General features: G+C 42.2%; 1 protein-coding gene across 3 annotated transcripts; it reads left to right on the forward strand.

Annotated features, from left to right (window-relative positions):
• The first annotated feature begins 417 nt into the window (after nucleotides 1-417).
• On the forward strand, nucleotides 418-19,960 carry SLC25A33 (solute carrier family 25 member 33). 3 transcript variants are annotated; one of them, XM_035557451.2, is made up of 7 exons: nucleotides 418-557; nucleotides 9,425-9,604; nucleotides 13,342-13,419; nucleotides 14,861-14,961; nucleotides 17,205-17,271; nucleotides 18,614-18,897; nucleotides 19,527-19,960. In XM_035557451.2, exons 1-7 carry the CDS (start codon nucleotides 508-510, stop codon nucleotides 19,727-19,729), a joined length of 963 nt encoding a protein of 320 aa, XP_035413344.1. In that variant the 5' UTR covers nucleotides 418-507; the 3' UTR covers nucleotides 19,730-19,960. The 3 variants fall into 3 exon arrangements, with proteins under 3 accessions (XP_035413344.1, XP_035413346.1, XP_050570824.1); XM_035557453.2 differs by lacking the exon at nucleotides 418-557 and adding an exon at nucleotides 4,578-4,596; XM_050714867.1 differs by lacking the exon at nucleotides 418-557 and adding an exon at nucleotides 9,290-9,314.
• The last annotated feature ends 1,626 nt before the right edge of the window (nucleotides 19,961-21,586 follow it).

A 21,586-nucleotide genomic window follows, 5' to 3' on the forward strand; every position in this document is an offset into this window, starting at 1 on the left:
AGAGGATGGGGACAGACTCTTCTCAGTGGAGCCTGGCAACAGGACAAGAGGCAATGGACACAAACTGAAACACAGGGTGTTCCAGCTCAATATGAGGGGGCACTTCTTTATTGTGAGGGTGACAGAGCCCTGGAACAGTTGCCTAGAGAGATTGTGGAGTCTCCTTCTCTGGAGATACCCAGAACCCGCCTGGATGCCATCCTGCGTGCTCTGGGTGACCCTGCTCGGCAGGGGGTTGGACTGGATGATCTCCAGAGGTCCCTTCCAACCTCAACCGTTCCGTGATTCTGTGGATCTGTAACATTTCGGGAATCCCTGGGCACCGGGGAAACCTTAGGCACTTGGGAGGGCAGCCTGAGCCGCGAGGCGGGCCGGGGCGGGCCGGGACTGCCGTCGTGAGGCGCCGCCCGCCGCCATCTCATGCGTGCCGCGGCCCGGCCTCCGTTGCTCAGCGCCCGCCCAGCCGGATCCTGAGGCGGCGGCACCGGCACCGGGACCGCCAGCGGCATGGCGGGCGCCCCTCAGGAGAACACCCTGCTGCACCTCTTCGCCGGGGGGTGAGTGCAGGGCACCGGGCGGCTGCTCCCGCCGGGGCCATGCCGGGCGGGGAAGGGCCCACGGGCGCTGACGGCCCCCTGAGGGAGGCGGCAGCCGTTAGGGGGGGCCGGAGCGGGGCCGCCTGAGGGCGCGCGGCCGCCCGGCCGGCGGTTAATTAACAAAAAGCCGTAATTTGGGCTGGTGCTGCCCTCACGGCTGGCCCCGCTGCGGCGGGTGGGAGCTGGGGGCCGCGGGTGGGCCGCAGCGTGGTTTTGTGCGGCATGGGGGTGTCTGCAGGGCGTTAATGAGCTCTGTTAATGAGTTCTGGGGATGGCCACAGAGCCGAGACTCTGTGATTCTTGGTCCGTGTGGTTGTACCGACAAGGAAGTATTAAAAAAAAAAGGGAGAGAAGGTCCTGGTACTCGTGAGTGGCCTGCTGGGCTGCTTCAAGCTCTTTCAAGGAGTTGTCAACTGCTTATTTTTGTTGTGTGAGGCTTAAAACAAACAAACGAAAATGAAAACCAACCCGTGTAAAATAATGTACCACGTGAGTTTTAATTGTAGTCCAGTAGGATCATTTTATGGTGTAAAGTAAATAAACAGTCACCTAACATACAGCTTGTAATTGCTGTTCCATGTACTTCTGTCCTTATGAAAAATCCCTTTTTCTTCTTCAGTTATTTAGACTAAGTAGTGGGATACTCTGTAGTGACTGCCAGCTGACAACAGTTAGGAAGCCACCATGAAACCTATTGTTGGGTTTAATCTGTTTAATAATACACCATTGTTTCTTCTGTTGCTAAACTTCAGTCTCCTCTGACGTGCATGGAGCAGTAAATTCATTTAATATAAATATTAAAACCAGTTTTTCTAAGTTTTAGAGAGACATGTCCCTTCTGGTGGCTTAACTATTATGTATTGTTGTAAACATTCTCTCCCCCTGTTTCTTTTTCCCCCTCTTTGTATTAGACCAGTGCCTGGAGGCTGTGTCAGAAATGGGAGCTGGATGTACACATGCAACTAGTTTGGGTAGTAATAATGCCTCTCCAGAACTCTAGGTGTCCTCACATAACTCCTCGCACAATAAATAAAGAGGAATTTTAAACTCACTGGTGTTTTAATCTAGCAATGGATGTTCAGCATCTTCCTTAGTCATTTAGTGTACCCTCCACCTTCTCCAAGGATCCTAATAAACAGTTTCTGCGGTATACCTAGAAAGTCATTAGGTCCAAGCTGTTTTTGATGGCGCATGGAAGGAAGGAGTGGAAACAAAACAGAGAATATCCTCCTGACCTGTCTGTTATAATAAGAGTGATCCATTTTTAAAGCAGTGATGAAAATACAGCATCAAGGAGAGAGATGGCCTTGTAGGGTATGCAGGCCTTTGAAAAATAGCTTCTTATTTAAAGTGGCACCGAAAAGTGCACTATCACTTATCTGGCTGTGATGTTACAGAAAGGAAAATGAGACAGCAAATTTAGTTTCTCTTCTTGTGCACCAGCTTATGCTGAAGTGTTTGCCCTATACAAATAAGGGTATGTGTGTATAATATGTTACCTTCCCACCCACCATCCCAAAAGAGTTTATTTCAGAGCGGTTCCCTGTTCAAGGCCCTGAGCTCATGTATTCTGTATGTGTCTACTAATGCTATTACCTCTGCTTTTCAAGTAAGAAATGCAGACTTCTGGGGCTCACTGGGTGGAACAAGAAAATGAATGTCAGTTTCAGACTGTCACGCAAGGTATTCAGTTTTGGAATTTTAGAATTATTACTGTGTTTATCTTCGAGCAATAGTCTCTGAGTAATTGATCTTTCCAATACCTTTGCATTTACACTTTCTGTTAGAATCCTATTAAACCTTAATAAATGGGTTGTATTGTGCTGTGGAGTTCCCGCACAACCAGGTCCTTGGATAAAATTACCTTCTCCAGCAGAACGTGTTGGAAGCTCTGAATGCTTTATGAATTGTGTAAGATGCTAAGCTTTGTTCTGTTGTAAAATATTTTCTGCAGATGAAGCTCATTCACTTAAAATAATTTTGTTAGAGATTTTTATTGGTATTACGTTAGTTTCCTGCGAAGGTGAGTATGTGGCAGTGTGTCAGATGCTGAGGAGATGTAACACAACACCCTTATGTCTGCACAGAAAAGCAGGCAGACAGTTCTTGGCTTCCTCTTATTTCTGTTCCTTCCTTTTAAGGCTTACATTAATAACAGCAAACCAAAAGATCTTGGGATGTTGATGGGAAAACGTCTCTGAGGGCAGGGAAGATTTCAGAAGCAACAAACAGAATGATGCTTAAGTTGCACAACAGATGTAAGCATGTTTACAAGTCTGGGTTCTTCCTTCCCTGCTGAAGTCAGTGGAGTTCTTGCTTGTTTTTGTTTGGGGACAAAGCTTGGCTCAGGCTTCAGCAGAGGTGACTCCATGTTGTGTCTCCAGCTGGAATAATTCTGTTTACTACAGGGATTCTAGCAAGTGATATTTAGAGGCTGCAGAGCTTTTCACAGAACTGGCAGAATACCTGAAAAAGCTAGGAACAAACTTCTTACCTTGATTTCATAGAAGCACTCTGTGATGTCTCTTCTTGAGCAGTTTTATTCAAGCTGGGGAAACTGTGCTGTGTGAATATAACCATGTTTGTGACTTTTTCTGTCTTGATATTGAGGCCTGAGTCTGTAACTCCCTTGCTGCTCTGAAAGCAACCTGAGATCCCAAAGCTTTCTTAAGCCACCTGGAAAAGAGCTGGAAGATACTTTGGAAAGACCGATAATAGGAAGCTGCTTTGAAGACGTTGACACCTGTCTTCACATGCATACGTGGATTGTCTCAGTTGCACCAAGGGGTGTTTAATGCATGAGGTCACTGAGATTCTTGTTTGAAGTGTTGGGGTTGACCTCAGTTTGTCAGAGTATAAAGTACAAATAACAGAACTAACGTAAAGCTGCTCCTCAGAGTAGTAACCACATGAGTTGTGGGTACGGCGCTATATACAGCTCCCACAGATGTTGATTGTTACGCGATGTACTAATGCTAACGAACCATTTGGGAGATATTGTTTCCATGTGTAAAATGGACAGAAGCAGTCTTCACCCAAAGGACGTCTGTTGTGCTGCGTGTGGTCCAGGACAGACCTAGACTTCATAAAGAGATTCACTCTCTTCCAGTCCTTTATCTACTTTAGGTTTTTGTGTGCTTTATATAACTGACTAACAGTGCATCAGCCTGAGGAACGCAGTAAGTGCTTGCAAGAATATTCACACCTGATGACAGCCGTGTTAGCTGGAAATACATTGAATGTTTAATATCTCAAAACTGGGGCGTGAAGAACAGTCTGTATTGCTTTGAAGTTGGCTTTCCTACGGCTTCTGAGAATGCAGGAGCTTGTTTTGCTTGCAGTCTTGATGATGCAATACTGAAATATCAAAGATGCAACCTGCCCTGCTGTTTGTGCTGTGCATTTCATGCTAGACCATGTGGCATGCTTGAGAAAAACAAAATGAAATTCCTATCGCAAGTACATGCTCGGGGAAAACTTGCGTAGCACTGGCTGTGAATATGCTGCTCACCTTGAGATCTCCTTGATCTGCCTTCACAGACACAGTCCTCTGTCAACAACCAGGAAAGCAGATGCAGTGTTAGTGCAGTGAAGCGTTAAGCACTGGTTGTGCCACTGAATTCACTGGGACAGAGTCCTGCATCCATCGGAGGGGTCCGGACAGTAGCACCAGATGATTTTCAGGCTGTGTTTTGAGGTTTGAAGCAGTATGTAGCGTAATCCACGAGGCGTGAGCTGAATTGTGGTTGTCAACCTGGTTCTTAAGGTGGCCCGTTAAGTATAGCTGCCAGACAGTTTGCACTAATTCTCCTCTTGTGTTTCAGTTGACTCCTGGCCACCAAAAATTAGCTGCTCCGTATGTTGAGAGCAGTGGCCAGAGGAGGAGGTACTCCCCGGTGCTGTCAGACTGAGTTAGGAGTTACGACTCCTCTAACCAGGCAATCAGCTTTCCTTGCAACCTTGGTGAAGTCTGTGCTTCTCTACTGAAGGATTGTTGAAGGTTTGGATGCTTTTTTCTTGCTTTTTAATTTTCAAATCTTTAACATCGAGCATGACGTCCGGTTATTCATATTAGGAGTATTGCTCAGTGATTAAATTTAGGACGGATGAAATAAGCCCTGCTCTTAATTAAGATCCTTGGCATCATCTGTATCGATTGTGCTACTGGGCGCTGGGAGTTGATTTCGTATGCAAGTCAGTGATATATTGGGGGTGGGCTTTGTAAAAATAGAAAGCTGGCAGCAAGAGAAGTCGTAATTGGATTTTGAGATTAACATTCTTGGCATGGTTTTTAAACAGAATGTTTTCTGTTTATGGAAGCAAATAATTTTTTTTCTGCGGGTCTTAATGTATAGCACAGGATATATCTCCATAAACACTTAACTCTTGGCCTGAGGATATGAACCGTGCTTTCCTCAGTTTCTTTGTTTGGACATGACAAAGCAGAGAATCGCATTCTCCTGCTCCAGTGGCAATATATGCCTGGCAATCCTGTAGCCAGAGGAGGTATCTGTAGCCTGAAGGACAAACGCTGTTTTTCTGGCAGTATGCGACAGGCCAGGGCTGATGAATTGCTGGGTGGCACGCGCTGGAGAGGGCTGTGTACCTGTGCTGCATGCAGAGCAGAGCTGGGAACCTCTCATTCAACGCTTGCCACGTGACTCGAGAAGAGTGTACCATGGCGTTTTGTTCCTGAGGAGGTTTCTTCCTTCCACTAAGGGCATTTTTTAGGCATTGCTGAGCTTTTTGCTAGATGCTGGTGCAGTGAACACTGCTCATCATCTCCAGATCTGTAGTTCCGCGCTGGTGTATCATTAAAAACCTCAGCCTGATCAGGATGAAGACTTGAAGGTATTGCCTCAATTGCAGCTTTAGATCCTCCCAAATCACATTTACCTCGCTGCATATTCATAGTTGAATCTGTCAGGGTTTAGGGCTGTTTATGTAGCTGGGGAAGGCTGGTGGGTGTTTTTCCTTTCTTCCCAGATGAAGGCATTTGGAACACCCTAGGAGTACAAAGTGTTTCTTTTATGCACAGCATGTTATTTTCAGCCACCTTTCCAGGGAATAGAGCAACACCAGGATATGATGCAAAAAAAATTCCATGTGGAGGAAAATCAGCTCATCTGTACAAGATGTCTGATGCATCAAAGTCCTGACTTGAACTATATGCTGTATTTATATTTGGGATATAACGTGTGCACGCTATTGACATTCTGAGAATTGCTCTGTTAGGTAATGCTTTTTTCTTAAATGTCACGCTGACAACATTAACTCTGAGCTGTTAAAACTCATGATGCAGATACTAATTCATTGTGGTGAGTATTGGATTATCAAACTTAAAGGATGGAAGGCAAGGAACAGGCCAGAAAGGCAAGACAGCTGATGAAGTAGAGAACATGCCAGAGAGGCTGAAGAATTGCATGGCAAGATGACGCTCTAGACTGAGCAGCTGGTGGGTCAGAGACAGGATGTGGAATTTGTGTTCTGAATTTATCAGGTGTTACTGTGAAAGCATTGTTTTAACGTTCATAAATGTGAAATAAACAAGGATGGAAAACACAGTAGGGTAGCATTGGTAGATGAACTGAGAATGAAAGAAATCAAATTATTTTCATCGACCTCCCTCAGATTTGCCTTTTTTTGAGGATGTTGATTATTGGGGTGTTAATTATAATGCTTGCATCTGTAAGGGATATATGTAGTAGGAATGGTGGCAGTGTGGATCTGCAAGAGGTATCCTCCAAACACTTCCCGCTTCAAGTCCGAACTATGGGAACAGGAAAAGTTTTGCAGCAGAAACCGCTCCTGGCCCTTCTGTTTCCCCCGAGATCTAGGTTACAGCACGTGAGCAACATGAGACGCATCTAACAAAACAGGGAAGGATAAGCTGAAGCCACGTCCTCCAGAGTGGTATTGACAGACCAAAAGGCTCGTGTCCAAGCCCTGGTTCAGTACACAAAATAATCAGAGACCTGATAAGGTCTCCGTGAACACTGCCATTCTCGATCCAAGTGACACCACTTCAGCTGCTCTGTACCTCATCCCATAAACAACTTTGTGTCTGTATTCATCAATCAGAGCTTAAGTGATTTAACGGGATGAAGGCAAATCGCTTCTTTACACTGTCTTTCACTCTGAATGTATAGATTGTCCCTCGTTCCAGCCAAGTTTTCCCCTTTCATTGGGGAAGAGGAAGAAGCAAGAACTTAAAGGAAAAACTCACTGAAGTGTTGCTGTTAAATGAGATTGTCAGGCTTGGTGACAACAGTTTCTTCTGTTGGATGTTTGTATGTGAGAAGCACGGCGTTTAGAATCCAGGGCCTTCAGGGTTTGGCAAAGAACTGTTATATTTTGATGTAAGACACACTATTTCAGCAAGCAGAGTAAGTGGCACCAGATAAAGCATTTCTAAACTAAATGTATCCGCAGCTGGAATTTCTGTGCCAGTCTTTCAATGCCATTTTCCTGGCATTTAAAAATGATTCTTCTGGTGAAATAATTAATGCATAGAAAATACATGCTAGCACCTTTATTTGTGTCATTTTGTAGTTCTCTGTTCCTAAACTTACTCATGCAAAGTTCTTGTGACTCTAGCAAGTAATGCTTTTTTAAGTGCAAGTCAAAAGATGGGATTTTTTTCGTGTTCTCCCTCTCGTGGGAAAGCTACTTAGTTTGACATTAACATCAAAGAAAATTAAGTTATTGACTCATGCTGTTTTCTAAGGAAAGTCTAAACACAGGTTTTTGAAGGAATAACATACTTTGAAACTTGTGTAAATAAGGAAAATATTTCTTTGTTGTCAATATGATCAGTTGTAGTAAATGCCCCTGGAAAAAAACTGAACTCTTGAGTTGTCTTCCTAAATCCCAAGTTGTTAGATTAATAAAACTTAGAGTGCTTTTTAGCCATCCTCAGAATTATTTTTAACTGTGAAGTTTGACAGAAGGGACGTTCAAAAACAAAAGAGGAACAGAGGTGGAGAGAGAAATGGTTTGACAAGTCATTTTCAAGATGATGGATGGAAATAGGGTCTTGTGCACTCTGTGTGGTTGGCCCAGTAGGCTTTTTCTGAGCCACGCTGACTACAGAAAGATGAGAGCGTGGGCTTTTGGAGCAAGGGAACAGGTGGCTCCAGCATTGCTCCTCAGGCTTTTGTGGCAGAACATGAAGCACAGCGTGTTGTTTTCATGCAGTGAACCGCCAACTCTTTGATTCAGCCAGTTTGCTAACATTGGGAACTTCCAGCTTTTGCTCCCCTGTATGGCAATGGCAGCGAACAGCAATGATATCCAGGACTGGTTTGATTTCAAGAAGATCTTTGTAGCTCTTTTTTGCACCAGTGATAAAAGTCATGGCTGCTTTTCCATCATTGTGCTGGAACATTCAGATATCACCAGATCTCAGTAACAGCAAGCTGATGCGTGATCTGCACTGGCAACCTTAACCTCCCTTTTTGGGAAAGGTGTAACAGGAGAGGTTTTGGAACTCGCATAATGTCATGTAGAACATGTGGTTTGTTGAAACTCTAAGGTAAAGAGCAGTTAGCCCTGGGGTAAGTAAAAGCTCTGTGCTGGAAATTCTCAGTGCTGTTTCAATTTGATTAGTTTCTATTATGTCTCGAAACTGATTTTTTACAGTAGGTCTCTATGTCCAGAGTGTGAATTAGGAGAGTTTGTAACAGCAGGCTGCTGGTGGCTGGAAGCTTGGTTTTCAGTTCTAGTATTACCCAATTATAGGGAGAAGACATGCCTCAAAGAAAGAGGGAGAAAAAGCCCTAGAAGAGGAAAAACAAATGGAGTGAGACAGTGATAAGGGCTGGATAACAAGTTGCAAGTGTCACAAGTGGGCAAACCAAGTTAAATGTCCTTATTAAAACCATAATTTCCATTCTTTCTGCCCCCTGCTGAGTTTGTTTTCAAATGAGGTTGGTTGTTAGATACCTCGAATGTAAGGGGTCTTTGCAGGATGGAATATTTCTTTTATATTTACATATATATATATATATATATAATTGTACGTTTATTTTATGTTATTATATATAATAATATTTGCATGTACACGTTTGTGTATATATATTATTTCTGTGCTTATGTTAGCAGTCTTTGGGATTTCTGTTCATCTTTAGTAGCCTAAAGAACAGCAACCCTGTTACTGTGTTTTTCCACCCTCTCTCTCATCCTTGCAGCTTCCTGTACCCCCCCCTCCCCAGAAGTTGATATCAATTGTTTTAAAAAGACCTAATTTACAATAATTTTTCTCTTTGCTAGTTCTGTAGGCAGCTGTTTTGATCATAAGTACTGAAATGGTGAAGGATTATATTGCTGTGTTTTCAGCCTACAGTGTCCTAATCCCCAGTTGCTTGTTTTTATCTGCAAGATTCCTGCTTTCCATAGGAAAAATCCATCCAAGGCTGTGTCTGTGTAAGGAGCACAACCTCTGAAACATGGGTGCCTCTGAAGTTTTTACAGGCAGAATTCCAAGTCCTGGCAGACTCCGGCACCAGCAGATGATCAGTCATGGATTTTTGTTGGGGTTGGGTATTGTCTTTGTGTTTCACCCCTCCAACCTCATCACTACATGGGATCATCGTTAGTCATCAGAAGTGTTTCTCAACCTTCTCCCCCCTCCTCCAGGGCTTGGGAACTGTCTCCCTTTCCCTGATGGAAAAACTGCCCTGCTTCTTAATCATTTGTCCACAGCATGGAGCAAGTGAAGTCGAGTCTTTATATTTTTTTATACTAATACTCAGTGCTCTTGTGACTCAGTGTATCTGTGCAGCCATGTTTTACTGACTCTGTCTTCTGTTTAAATTTGTGTTTTACAGATGCGGAGGAACAGTTGGTGCCATCTTTACTTGTCCCTTAGAAGTAATAAAGACTAGGCTCCAATCTTCAAAGCTAGCCTTCCGGGCTGTCTACTACCCGCAAGTCCAGCTGGGGACCATCAGTGGTGAAGGAATGGTTAGACCAACATCTGTATCACCTGGGCTCTTCAGCGTTCTCAAGTGAGTACTGTTCCTGCGGTCCTTTGATGATAATTGACACCAGTGATCTGAGTTTCGATTCCTCAGTGCAAACAAGGAATGCAAAATTTGCTTCAGATTTGCACTGGGAGGATGCAGGTCAGCTGGGCTTTTGCATTCAGCAGTCAAAAGATAAATTATTCTTTTAAAAACACAGATAAGTTTCCTGAGTATTCCTTTAAACTTCCACGGAAATTTGCTTCTAGCACTCAAAAGCTTTCCAAAGCAAATTGATTTGAGTAAGTATCTGGAAGTGTTATTTTTAAGTCAGCTCTTCAGATTGAAGCTTTTTGGTAGTTATTACGTTGTAAGGATCAATACACAGGACGTGCCACAAACTTTTGATACTGTTTAGCTTGCAGGAACTATCATAGAAAATATTCTGGGTGAAAGGTTTACTTATTTATTATTATTTTGAACAACACAGAGCGTAGTCTTTGTGTTTTATTGGGAATTGTCGTGTTTATTATCTCCTTTGAGCAGTGGAACAGGTAATCCTTATTAGCTGGGGCCAGTTCCTGGTACAATGAAGGACTGAACTTGAGTTGTGTACTCCTTGTCTTTCTTTCCTGGAGCCATTCCCAGTTTGCTTTGAGTGGCTGGTGAGAGATCCTCGTTTCTATTGCTGCCCAAGCTATTTACCTGTTTGACGGAGGGAAGTTTTAATTCAGCCTTTTCCTGTCACGAACTCTCTTCGAAACTTCATTTAGAAGTGAGAGCCTGTAGCCTTTTCTCCTCCTTAATGGAGCAGTGCTGTAATGATGTTTCTGATTCTCTGCACTTAGTGATTCATGCCAGCCCCTGATCCATCTTTGAAGCCTGCCCTGCTTTTAGCATCCATTTGAACCAGGTGACCTCCAGAATTCTGTGATCCCATATATTTTAAGCTGTGCTTGTCTGCTCTGTTGTGTGGATGATCTGTAACTGAAACTTACAGGAGTCAGGGAAGGGCACTTTTTGCAAAAGAAGTCTTGCCAAAATATACTTGGAGGTTTGGAAGCTCTTTTCTTCAGCTGTATCTGACTTAATGAGATCTCTTCTGTTTGCTGTTAGTATGTTGCTTCAGCTAATTATTATTGTGCATCAATCCTGTCAACACCTGTATTATTTAGTCACTTTTCTTGGTTCAGATTGCAGCAGCTGATGCTCTAGCTGTTCCCTTTTCAGATGTGTATTCATAAAGAAGATGAAACGTGAAATCGTGTCGCTTAGAACTGCTGACTAATTTTACCAGCAACTCTGAAGGACAAATCTCTACTATTATATTTCCTATCAAAGCACAATAAAGTTCTGGTTCAGACCTCACACAAATGCATTGAGGCACGCCACATTTGGATCACTGGGCACACCACGGGGTAATGCAGAGGAGGTCCTGCTTAGATCAGGTAGTAGAAATGCCAAAGAAAATAGCTAACTTGACTAGCAAAACAAGTTGAATGATTTATGTAAGGCCAACACACTTGGCAGGTTGCCTGGGGAGAAGCTGCACGGTTATATAACAGTACAGTGCTCACTCAAATTCTCTGCAGAACTAGATGGCTAGAGTCATTCTGGGACTTGAGTTTCTGTGTTGTAAACAGTGCTTCTTTCCCGTGCCAAACACTTTGTATATTCAGAGGTGAATCTAGAGCAATCCGTGACTGAAAATGTAAAGCAGTGCCAATTGCCTTCGATTTTCATCTCTTTTTTTCCCTTTCTACTTTTTTTTTTTTGACTTGCAGCATTGGACTTGAGAGAGCTCTGACTCAAGGAAGTGGTAACTTAGAGGCACGAGGCTCTCAATTTATCTCCTCTTCCCATCTTTCTCTGAGATCCTCCTTTTAGGGAGTTAAAAAAGGGGTTAAAATTGAGTCAACCGTTTAATATATTTATTAAGCTCGTTAAATTTGGTGACTATGATCCTGAGTTCATTTTACTTCAGGAATTGCTCAGCTGCATGTATCACCAAGCTTTTCACCTGTTTACCCCAGAGGATTAAGAAGTGAGAGCAAAATAATCGTGCTCTGTCATTCCCTTGGTGGCAGTATCCATGAAGTACAGATAATGCTATTGATTGTGATCTTTGTGATAAAACACAAGTGCATGAAGAAAGAGGAGGAAGTTAGATCTCTTTTACTCTTCCATCCCTTTCTCAATCCTGGTCATGTGTGCATGACCAAATTGGATGTGAACTGAATTTTCTGTTTTAGGAAAACCATCTGGCTAAAGAAGCAGCCCCTTAGAGCCGTACATATAAAATCTGTCTGTGAGTTAAAGGTGTTGAGTATGAAGGCCCCTTAACTGCTGTAAATAGAACGAAAGTAGGTACTCAGGAGGGCAAGTTAAGCCTGCTGCTGAATAGAAAGCACTCCAGAAGGACAGGCTGTTTTTGTCTAATCCATTTAAGATTCTGATGAGTCACCCCAGCTGGAAGCTGCAGTCGTGACTGTTAAGTGACAAAGAACAAGTAGTTGGTGGATCTGTCTCCTTGGAGATGCTCAGCCCTGGAGTTTACACAGAAAGTTCAACTCTGCTGCAGAAAAAGCATTTCAGAAGCTCCTGTATCTTCTTCTGTCTAATGAGCTTGTTTTTGGACACTGTGGGGAACATTCCCTACAGTGCTAATGACCTAGAAAGCAAACTCTGAAAAATGGGCATTTCAAACAGGTGCACGTGAACTACCCCTGGATCCTGGTGTTATCTGGATTTTATTGCATGGTTTTCACATGATGAGCCTTTAGTTCAAGTGGAGAGCTGCCGTCTAGCAGATTGTGCACTGACATCCCAATGGTTACTGGACCGTACCTGGCTGTCACTGGTGAACACTTGGCTGTTTCCTAGTGTTTGGCTGTCAGAGTGTTCCTTGTGAATGTGTCTCCTGTTAATAGCGCAAAGATTTGTGTAAGGTTAGTTCTTTTTTTAATGAGGCACCTGAGCAAGGTATTGTACAGAACTTGACAGCTGCTGGGGAAGCTGCCCAGTTTGAACATGCCTTCTGAGATGTGTGGGGAAATGGGTGAAAATGGCTTTGGAAACCTGGACTGGAGCAACTGCAGAATTGCAGGAAAACATCATTTGGTTGTTTTCCTGCTTTAGATCGGGTCATGAGTGTGGCAGTGATGCACAGGGGTATGCTTGGTGTTTCCTTTGGAAGGATGCTGTGAACTCTTTAGAATGCCTTCAAAACCAGAACAGTTACCCTGAACTGCCTGGGGAGACATAGCTTGTAATATGGTGCTGCATTCAGCTTTCACTCTGGGGGAAAAAAATCACGACTAGCTAATTGTGAAAGGGAAGAGGGCTTCTTTTTCTTTTCTTTTTTCTTTTTTCTTTTTTTTCCCATGTCTCTGTACAGGCAACAAACTCCTGAACTACTTAAATTGCTTAGATACAGAAAATGCCAAAAATATTCTGTGTTCATCAGAGTCAACTAGCATTGGATTCTCCATGAAACTATTTAATTCAGTTCCTGACAGCTTTCAAAGAATGGAAATTATAACCTTCTGTCATACAACACACATTGGCCTGTAGCACACTGAAGTTTTACAGCACAGTGGCTTTTATCCAGGAGCCTATAATTCTGCTAATTTTCAAGTCTGTTGTGTAGCTTGAGAGCTAACAGGTTCACAACTAATACTTATTTCTTTAGCACAGTTCTTTTGACCACCTGCCAGAACAAGAAATATAACTTTTAACCCAAATACTACCCATTTTTTTCCTCTGTTTGTTTTTATTTTAAGGTCAATTCTGGAAAAAGAAGGACCAAGGTCGCTCTTCCGAGGTCTGGGTCCAAACTTGGTTGGAGTTGCACCATCAAGGTAAATAGTTAAACTATTGCTAAAAGACACGTTTAAGGCACCGACCCGAATGTTGTAGTCCGTTTGTGATTGAGAAGAGTAGGTCAGAAAATTATCCCATCCGTAAGCTGAGATTTTTTAAGAGTATCAGACGTGCATATGCCAACAAATAATTTTTAAAATTTGCTTTATACTTGGATGACACTTTCAGTTACATGTATCAATCACTAAATGTATTCAGAACTTGCTTCTCATCAGTATTCATATCCTCTTCTAAAAAGTGATGAAATGGTATGAAAGTCAGTACCTGTCTTTCTAAAAATGAAACCTGGATCTGACAGGTTTCTCGTATTTTACTGGCTTCTGTAAACTTGTGTGTGTGTATCTTAGCTGCTTCTTTTGATCTGTGCTTTCTGTTATCAGTGGAACTTAGTTTATGATGCTATCCTCAAAAACAAAAAGTGGGGGGCAGGGGATATTTTAGCCTAGTACTAAAGGAGAATTTAAATTAAGATATAGTTTAAATAAGTCACTTAAGTGGCTTTTGCAATGACTTTATACTTTAGAAAACAGGGGAAGGTACTGTAGAAATATCTGCAGGGTTAATATTTTAATTTTTCTAATAAGGCCTACCGCTTCCCTGTGAATATATGTGTTTCCCAGACACTGAGTAGGAGCTAGATGCAAGGTGAAACAGGAACACCTGTCTGGTCCTTGACTGCCTAAATTCTTCTCAAATGAAAAACTGCAGCTGAGGGTCAGGGGGATGGACTTGCAAAGCTGCCACATAACCCCAAAGGTCCCCCCACTCTTTTCTAAGCAGTAACAACAAAACTACCTATAGTGGCTGTATTTGGAAGCCTTGCAGGCACCTAATGTTTGGTTTCCACACATACCTATGACTGTCCCATGCTTGGCAGAGCTGAAGATCTTGTGCCTAGCTAATGTTAAAGCACTGACTGTTGCAGATCTTGCTGTGAGTTTTTACTTTTTGCATGCATTATGTAGGGATTTCAGGTGGGTAAAACTGTTTTTCATTTCAGTCCAGGGTTAAGTGTTTAAAGTATGAAGTGCTGCTAAGGCGGCTGTAGCTCTGACCAAGTTTAGGGGAGGCGTAGGCTCAGAGTGGGGATGTGACTTTCCCAAGGTTGCAAAGGGTATTTAATGCCAGAGCTGATGTTAGGAGCCAATCCAACTTGCTTTATCTGCAAGACCATGTTGCCTCCCATCTCAGACTTGGTATGAAAGGGAAATATTTCTACTTTGTGGCTGTCAAGTCAGATAGTGGCATTGTGTTGCAAGGAGAAAAAATGTCTTCATGCTTGCAGATGGAAGCAGTCGTATGGAGGCCCCTTTGGAGAAAGAGTCTTGTTTTTTCTAGAGGGGGTAAAATAGCAACGTGTCTAACTTGATGTCATGAGTATCACATAGATTTTCTTCTCCTGTTTTTTGTTCCCCACAGAGCTGTCTATTTTGCATGCTACTCCAAAGCCAAAGAGCAATTTAATGGCATTTTCGTACCCAACAGCAATATTGTGCACATCTGTTCTGCAGGTTCTGCAGGTAAGTGTTTGTAATTCATCTTCCGTATGGTCTGCAGCAAGACCCCAGTGTCCAGCCCCTCAGTAGTAGCAGGAATCTACTAGTAGCATTGGCATCTGCGTGGCTCTGAGATGCACTTTAATTGTTTAAAGTATGTATTGCAAGCTGTTATTGCTTCAAGATGTGTTCTGTCCCTCTCGGTAATTAGAAAGTGAATGGAAAGAATCATAAGGCAGGGACTAGACTTTCAGTCTGTACACGACCTGGGCAAATAGACCGGTCTGGACTGAGGGCTGTGGATAATTGTGATTGATATGTGAATGAATTCAGAGGCAGTATGTGGCTCATTCTGAAACATACATGCAGTTTGTGCTTGTATATGCCAGAAAATATTAGAATCTATTACTAGGTGTAGAAGGATATACTTTCTAGGAAATACATCCAGCACTGATCTCCATAAAAGGGCGAGATCAGGAGACGTGACCGAGTTCATGAAACAGAGGTATGTAAAAGGCACTCCTAATGAGCCAAAGTTCAGAGACTATTTAAAAATAAAATCTGTGAGGCTGGAAACATCCCGTTCTCTGAGAAACAAACAGACGAGTACTTGGCAAGCTTGCTATGGAGACTGTTAGGGAACACACTCTCTGAAGAACTTAAATTGGTGTTTCACAATCTTACTGAAAAGGTAAATATGCTCTTCTCTAGCATCTGGTTCTAACAACCATGTATCGGTGCAATCTAAAGAGTTTGTAACAAAGGTATTGCGTGTGTTTGTTATGTAATGTAGTTGTAGGAAGCCTTAGCACCTTTTCAAAAAGTCATCCTTACATATGTGAGGAGGTAGAGAAGAGGCATGTAAGACTTCACAAAAGAGCCTAATAAATAGATAGATGGATCTATATGTATGGTTTGTACGTATCGGTCAACTGGCAGTCGTCTGCTTTGTAACCTGTGCAAGCCTGTGGCGCTTACATCCAGTACGGCTCAGAAATTGAATGCTGCCTGAAGTAATAAGGCACTTTAAAAGCATATTGGTGGAGCTGGAAATCCTTTTGCTTTGGCCTTCACAGATTTTTGTGCCAATATACCAAGAGATAATACAGCGATGCTCAGCTGGCACAGCGCTTTCCATAGGTTTCATAGTACCCTTGTGAATGAGTCAGAGCGGTGTTATATATTTTTCCTGTCTGTGAACTTCTATGCTTTGTCCACATTCAGTGTTGAGGGAGGTTTTAAGAAGTCACTGAAGCGGATGAGACTGATGTAGACACATGCTTGACTGTCTTTTTAATTAAAGATTTTTTCAATAAGAGCTTCTTGAAACCACGCACCAAGTATTGCAGCTACAGAACAGTGACTAGCGGCATAATCTGATCCTTGTCTCTGAAGGATGGTGACCCTTTCAGTGTTACTGGAAATATTCTACAATCAGCTTTTGGAGGAAGCCAAAGGCAGACCTCACGGAGTTTGATCCCAGGAGTTTGCTAGCTCCTAACTTAATGTATTTGCAGAGAAACTGTGTTACTGTTCAACGCTTTAAAATGTTTCTAGACTTTTCTTTAGTAAGTGGGGATAAATGTTTTTCTAACTGAAATGCTATAGTAATGCTTCTAAACAGTTAAAAAAAAAAAAGTTAACAGACATTGGCAAACCTTTGATATTGTTTTAGCCAAATTGTTTTGGTTTGTTGTATTTTTCCTTGCAGGATGGGAAAATATTTTGTTGTCATCAGAAAAATATGACAAACAGAGGAATAGTGGAGCGGAGGAGCCCCACTAGTTCAAGCATCGGTCACCAGAGGGATCATTAAACATCTTTCCCAAACTAACCCCATAATTATGGGTGGATTTTGTTAATGAGATGGCTCAATGGCACCACCTAGAGCCTTGGGGAAAGCAAAAGACTAATATGCATGTGTGTTCCCCACAGGTTTTCCTTTTATCTATTTTTCAAAACCCAGTTGGTAAGCTCTCTTGCCTACAACAGTCTTTAGGAATGTGAAGTACATATTAGAACAGGTATAAAAAGGAAGGAGCCCATATGAAATTCCAAGGCCATTGGATGATACCTTCAGAAGTTGACCATAGATAGTTCTCTAGCAAGAGCCAGGTTGTAAGCCACACACCTGCATGTCTTTTGAAACCTCTGGAGCTGTGACACTAGGACTGTGTCACTGTGCAATGTATGTGGTTCATATTTGCATGAACAATGGCAGTGCACTGGCCCGGATTCATCTATACTTTGTTTTTCTTCTTTTTCAGCCTTTGTCACAAATTCCCTGATGAATCCTATATGGATGGTGAAAACCAGAATGCAACTGGAACGGAAGTAAGTGACAGAGATGGGATACTGCTAGATGGCTAAGGTAGCCTCTGGAAAACTGAGAAACTTAAGATGCTTTTATTGATGGCCCTTCAGATTTTGATAGATCTTGATCTTTCTTTCCCCTGACTCCCACCTTTCAAGCTGCCATCCTTTTGCCTGATCAGGCTGAAGGTTAAGGTTTTGAGTGTTGTACTTTAATTTTGATATGCAGTAACTACTGAGAGGGATGTGAAAGTTGCCTCCAGTGCTGAGTTCGATTCAGGTTTTGGTTCCACTGTAAACATCGAGTAAATTTGGGCATAGCATTAACTTGCCCTCAGACCCTGCTTACAAAGTCTTCTGTACCTCAGGGGTTGATGTTGAGGCTAAATACGTCAAGGACTGAAGTGCTTTGAAACAGAAATAATGGAGGCCATGGAAAGGTCAGAGGAGCCTGTGTGGGAAGCCAAACACGAGGTTGCAGTCTGTGTCCCACTTGGCAGCATCACGTGTGCCAGCCCCAGATCATGCAGATGTGTGTGTTACTGCAACAAACCAAGGTTACTGGTACACAGCTAGGTAGCTGTAAGCAGAAAGGGTGATGGTTTTTAAAGTTTAATGAAGCAGGATTAGTTTAGTTTCATAAAACATTCTAGAGGCAGTAAGAATCTGTTGCAGTGGTTTAATGTTCTCTTGCTTCCTTCAGCATTGTATTACTGTTAAGTGTACCTCCTGAGGGCAGAGAGGGAATTTGACAGTGATATCTTTTAGCTGAGCAATTCATAGTCACTGGTGGATATTGAAGCAATGAGGGACTGTACTTATGACTCCTTAGAATGGAAATTCTTTCCTGCAAGGATGGGTTGGGTGAGATAAGAAAGATCCTTTAGCACAGCACAACTTATAAATAATTTATAAGCCTTAATTCTAGCGCTTCACAGGGTGGCACCTTTGAACTGAATGCTGCCTCTTTAAAATGAAAGATCGTTTCTCATGTGGGAGACCTCTGTCTTTTGGCCTGCTGAAGATGGCTTTAAATGGATTTACTACCTTAATACAAAGCAGTGTGTTCTCAATGTTTGTTGTGTTTTAAAGCATTGGCGTGAACTGTCACAGAGTGGATAGGACTGGAGCTGCAGGAATTATTACATGTCCGTATTAGTCAATTAGCAAAGCCAAGTGTGCACTCCTAGCATGATAATCCTGCTCTATGCAGCTTTCCTAGAAGAATTTTTGTGGTAGAACTTAGTAGAGAACCATTTCTATAGTTAGGGGAACTCCTGAAAACCATGAGGATGTGGGGTTTTTGTTTAATCTTATTTCTCATTCTAGGCTCATTATATTCTCTATTTTGTTTGTTTTTTAGAGTCAGGGGTTCAAAACCAATGAATGCATTGCAGTGTGCTAGATACGTTTACCAGACAGAAGGTATCCGTGGCTTTTATAGAGGCCTGACTGCGTCCTATGCTGGGATTTCTGAGACCATAATCTGCTTTGCTATTTATGAAAGTTTAAAAAAGCACTTAAAGGAAGTCCAGCTGCCCCCTTCTTCTACTAATGGGACCGAAAGGAACTCCACAGACTTCTTTGGACTGATGTTTGCTGCTGCTGTTTCCAAGGGCTGTGCCTCTTGTATTGCTTATCCACATGGTATGTTAACTTTTCCATTTATGACTGCAGAAGAACAGCTGTCGCCTCTAATCCAAGGCAAATGTTGGGTTTTAGGGTTGTAAAAATTCTTGGCTGTTTGAATGGCCAAATGCATGTTACTGCAGCATGTGTATATGCATTGGCATTTCCAGTTCTGGCCCCATTATTCCTAGTTAGCTACGTGGTTTTCTGGTCGTCTGGTTATTTTAATTCACACATGAGGCAATAAGAACTCAGGAAAAGGATGCATGCATGCAAACCAGGTGTGGGAAATGCTTGTGGGGTGAACAGAGGTATTTTTGGATAAATGTGAATGTTGTCATGGTTATATACAAAGAGCAATATTGGCTATGTGGGTGGGCATCAATAAAACCTTTAGATCTGTAGCAGCTTGAATAAGCACCTAATCCATATATTCCACATGGAGGGGAAGTCATCTTTAACTTTCCTTCTTACCTGAAGGGCAATGCATACAGGATTCCATGTCTGGAAGTACTGGCTAGGAGGCGATGGATGCAGGAAGGTTTTAATGCCCATGGGCCTTGCATATTCTTTCTTGGTCTTGGCATGTTTCTTAATGGAAAGGTTTAAGTCTCATTAACTTTGGGCTCTCTTCCTCTTTTCTACAGAGGTCATACGGACACGGCTGCGAGAAGAAGGCACTAAATACAAGACTTTCATTCAGACAGCACGTCTGGTAGCACGTGAGGAAGGCTATCTTGCCTTCTATAGAGGACTCTTTGCCCAGCTCATCCGACAGATACCAAACACAGCCATTGTGTTGTCGACCTATGAGTTAATTGTGTATCTGTTAGAAGACCGTGCAAAGTAGCAGAACCAAGACTACTGTTACAGACTGTAGACCAATTTCTTCATTGAACAAATAGTCTTTTATGACTGCTGCAGGTGGCAGTGCTGGTGGAAGAGCTACGAGTCTGTGATCACCTGCTGGATATTTTCCTTTTGGATTCATGTTTTCTGAAAGGTTTTGAGTCATTAACGTTAATAGTTAATTATAACTTTTTTTTTAACTTAATGATAATTAAACAGCTACTAAATTAAATTACACTATTTAATTTATGTTTGTCCTTTTCCTTAAGCACAGCCATTGTGGTCAAGGAATGTACCTCGTACCATCAAGTGATCTCTTGGACTGATGTTCATTAAAACTGTATTAAAACTGAAGAACTGGTTTGAAAGTTGGTCTTCCTACCGCTAATGTCATGTCACATTTTAGTACTAAAATAACCTAATGCCCAAATAACTTTGAGAGGTCTTCTGTTTTATTCACGGTGCATCATTTGTTACTGTGTGAACATTCTGGGGTGTTCAAGTGTCACACCAGCATCTCAGAAAAGCCACTTACACTGGCAGTGTTGCTGGAATAAGATTGTGGGAGGCTCTTTAGTAAAATGTAATTATTTACAGTACTGGGTGCACCTGAGTGGTAGTGTGTGTCAACTGATCTGTCCTGACTGACTGCTTTTAGACCTTGCTTTTGTGAAGGACTGAGAGCTTAAGGACATCCAGTGTTTGCGGGCTGGCTGACCTGCAGGGATTCCATGAGATGCACTAACTTAGTCGTGTATCCTGATGTAAGCCTTTTGCTACTGTGAGGCTTTTTTGTGTTGAGTTTTCCCTATACTTCAATGCTAGGGGTCTGGAGAGTGGAAGAGAAGATAGGTCCCAAACACTATAGACTATGATTGCAGCTCTGGATTCTGCTTTATAACATGATGTTCAGGAACAAGTCCCTCTTTGTTTGACGTCTTTGTAGAGCAGTGCTTCTGGTGGTTATCTCACAGACATGTCAGTGGAGTTAACACCAAAAAAATATAGAGCCTGTGTAAATATTTTCTTTATAATTACTTGATTTCTTATTGAAGGAAATAAGAAGGATCTGCCAGTCTAGTGCAGCTGCTGGAACAGTGCTCAAGTTTCATATAAATATCTGCCTTCCCCATCAAAGACACGTTATCAAAGGGGTATTCTTCAGCAGTAGTCATGACAGAGTTCTTACTTTTCAGTTATAAATCAAGTATCCTGCATAATTTATATAATTAGTCCTTTCATAAACATTAAAATGTACTTTTAATTTCAGTAATTTCTTTACCACTTGCACTGCAGCAATACTGTTTACATATATGTAAACATGTACTACATAAAATACTGTTTCCATATAATTCCTGATAGAGCAGGGTAACGTATTTTAGAACTTAAATGGGTAGATCTGTGTTTTGCTTTGGCCATTCTATGCTCTTCTATTCACTAATGTCATTTGCTTTGACAGCTGAGGCAAACACTCCAGCATTTGAGCCCAGCTTCATTCTTCCCTGCTGGTGAACCAAACAATGAGCTTCTCATGATTTGAGCAGGTGTTGAGTTCTTGAGCATAACCCAAGTGTTTATGGACAACTTTGACTTCAAGGAGCACATACAGTGGAGGTGGTGTTTGGACTTGGAAAGATCATGCAAAGCAAGGAGAAACAGCCTGTTAGTGAGTAGGGCTGGCTTTTAGAAGAGAAAGTTTTGAGGCTATTATTTTGTTGTAGAAATATAATGGGTTGATAACTGGACTCAAACCTTCATGTTTATTCTTGTTAGAACCTCACTGGTGACTGGTACTTGATGTCATATTTGACATCAGTGTGATGGAGGAGCACCGAGCAAAGAGGGGTAGAATGTATGC

The sequence above is a fragment of the Cygnus atratus genome, chromosome 21 (assembly GCF_013377495.2).
Source record: "Cygnus atratus isolate AKBS03 ecotype Queensland, Australia chromosome 21, CAtr_DNAZoo_HiC_assembly, whole genome shotgun sequence".
Taxonomy (NCBI): Eukaryota; Metazoa; Chordata; class Aves; order Anseriformes; family Anatidae; genus Cygnus; species Cygnus atratus.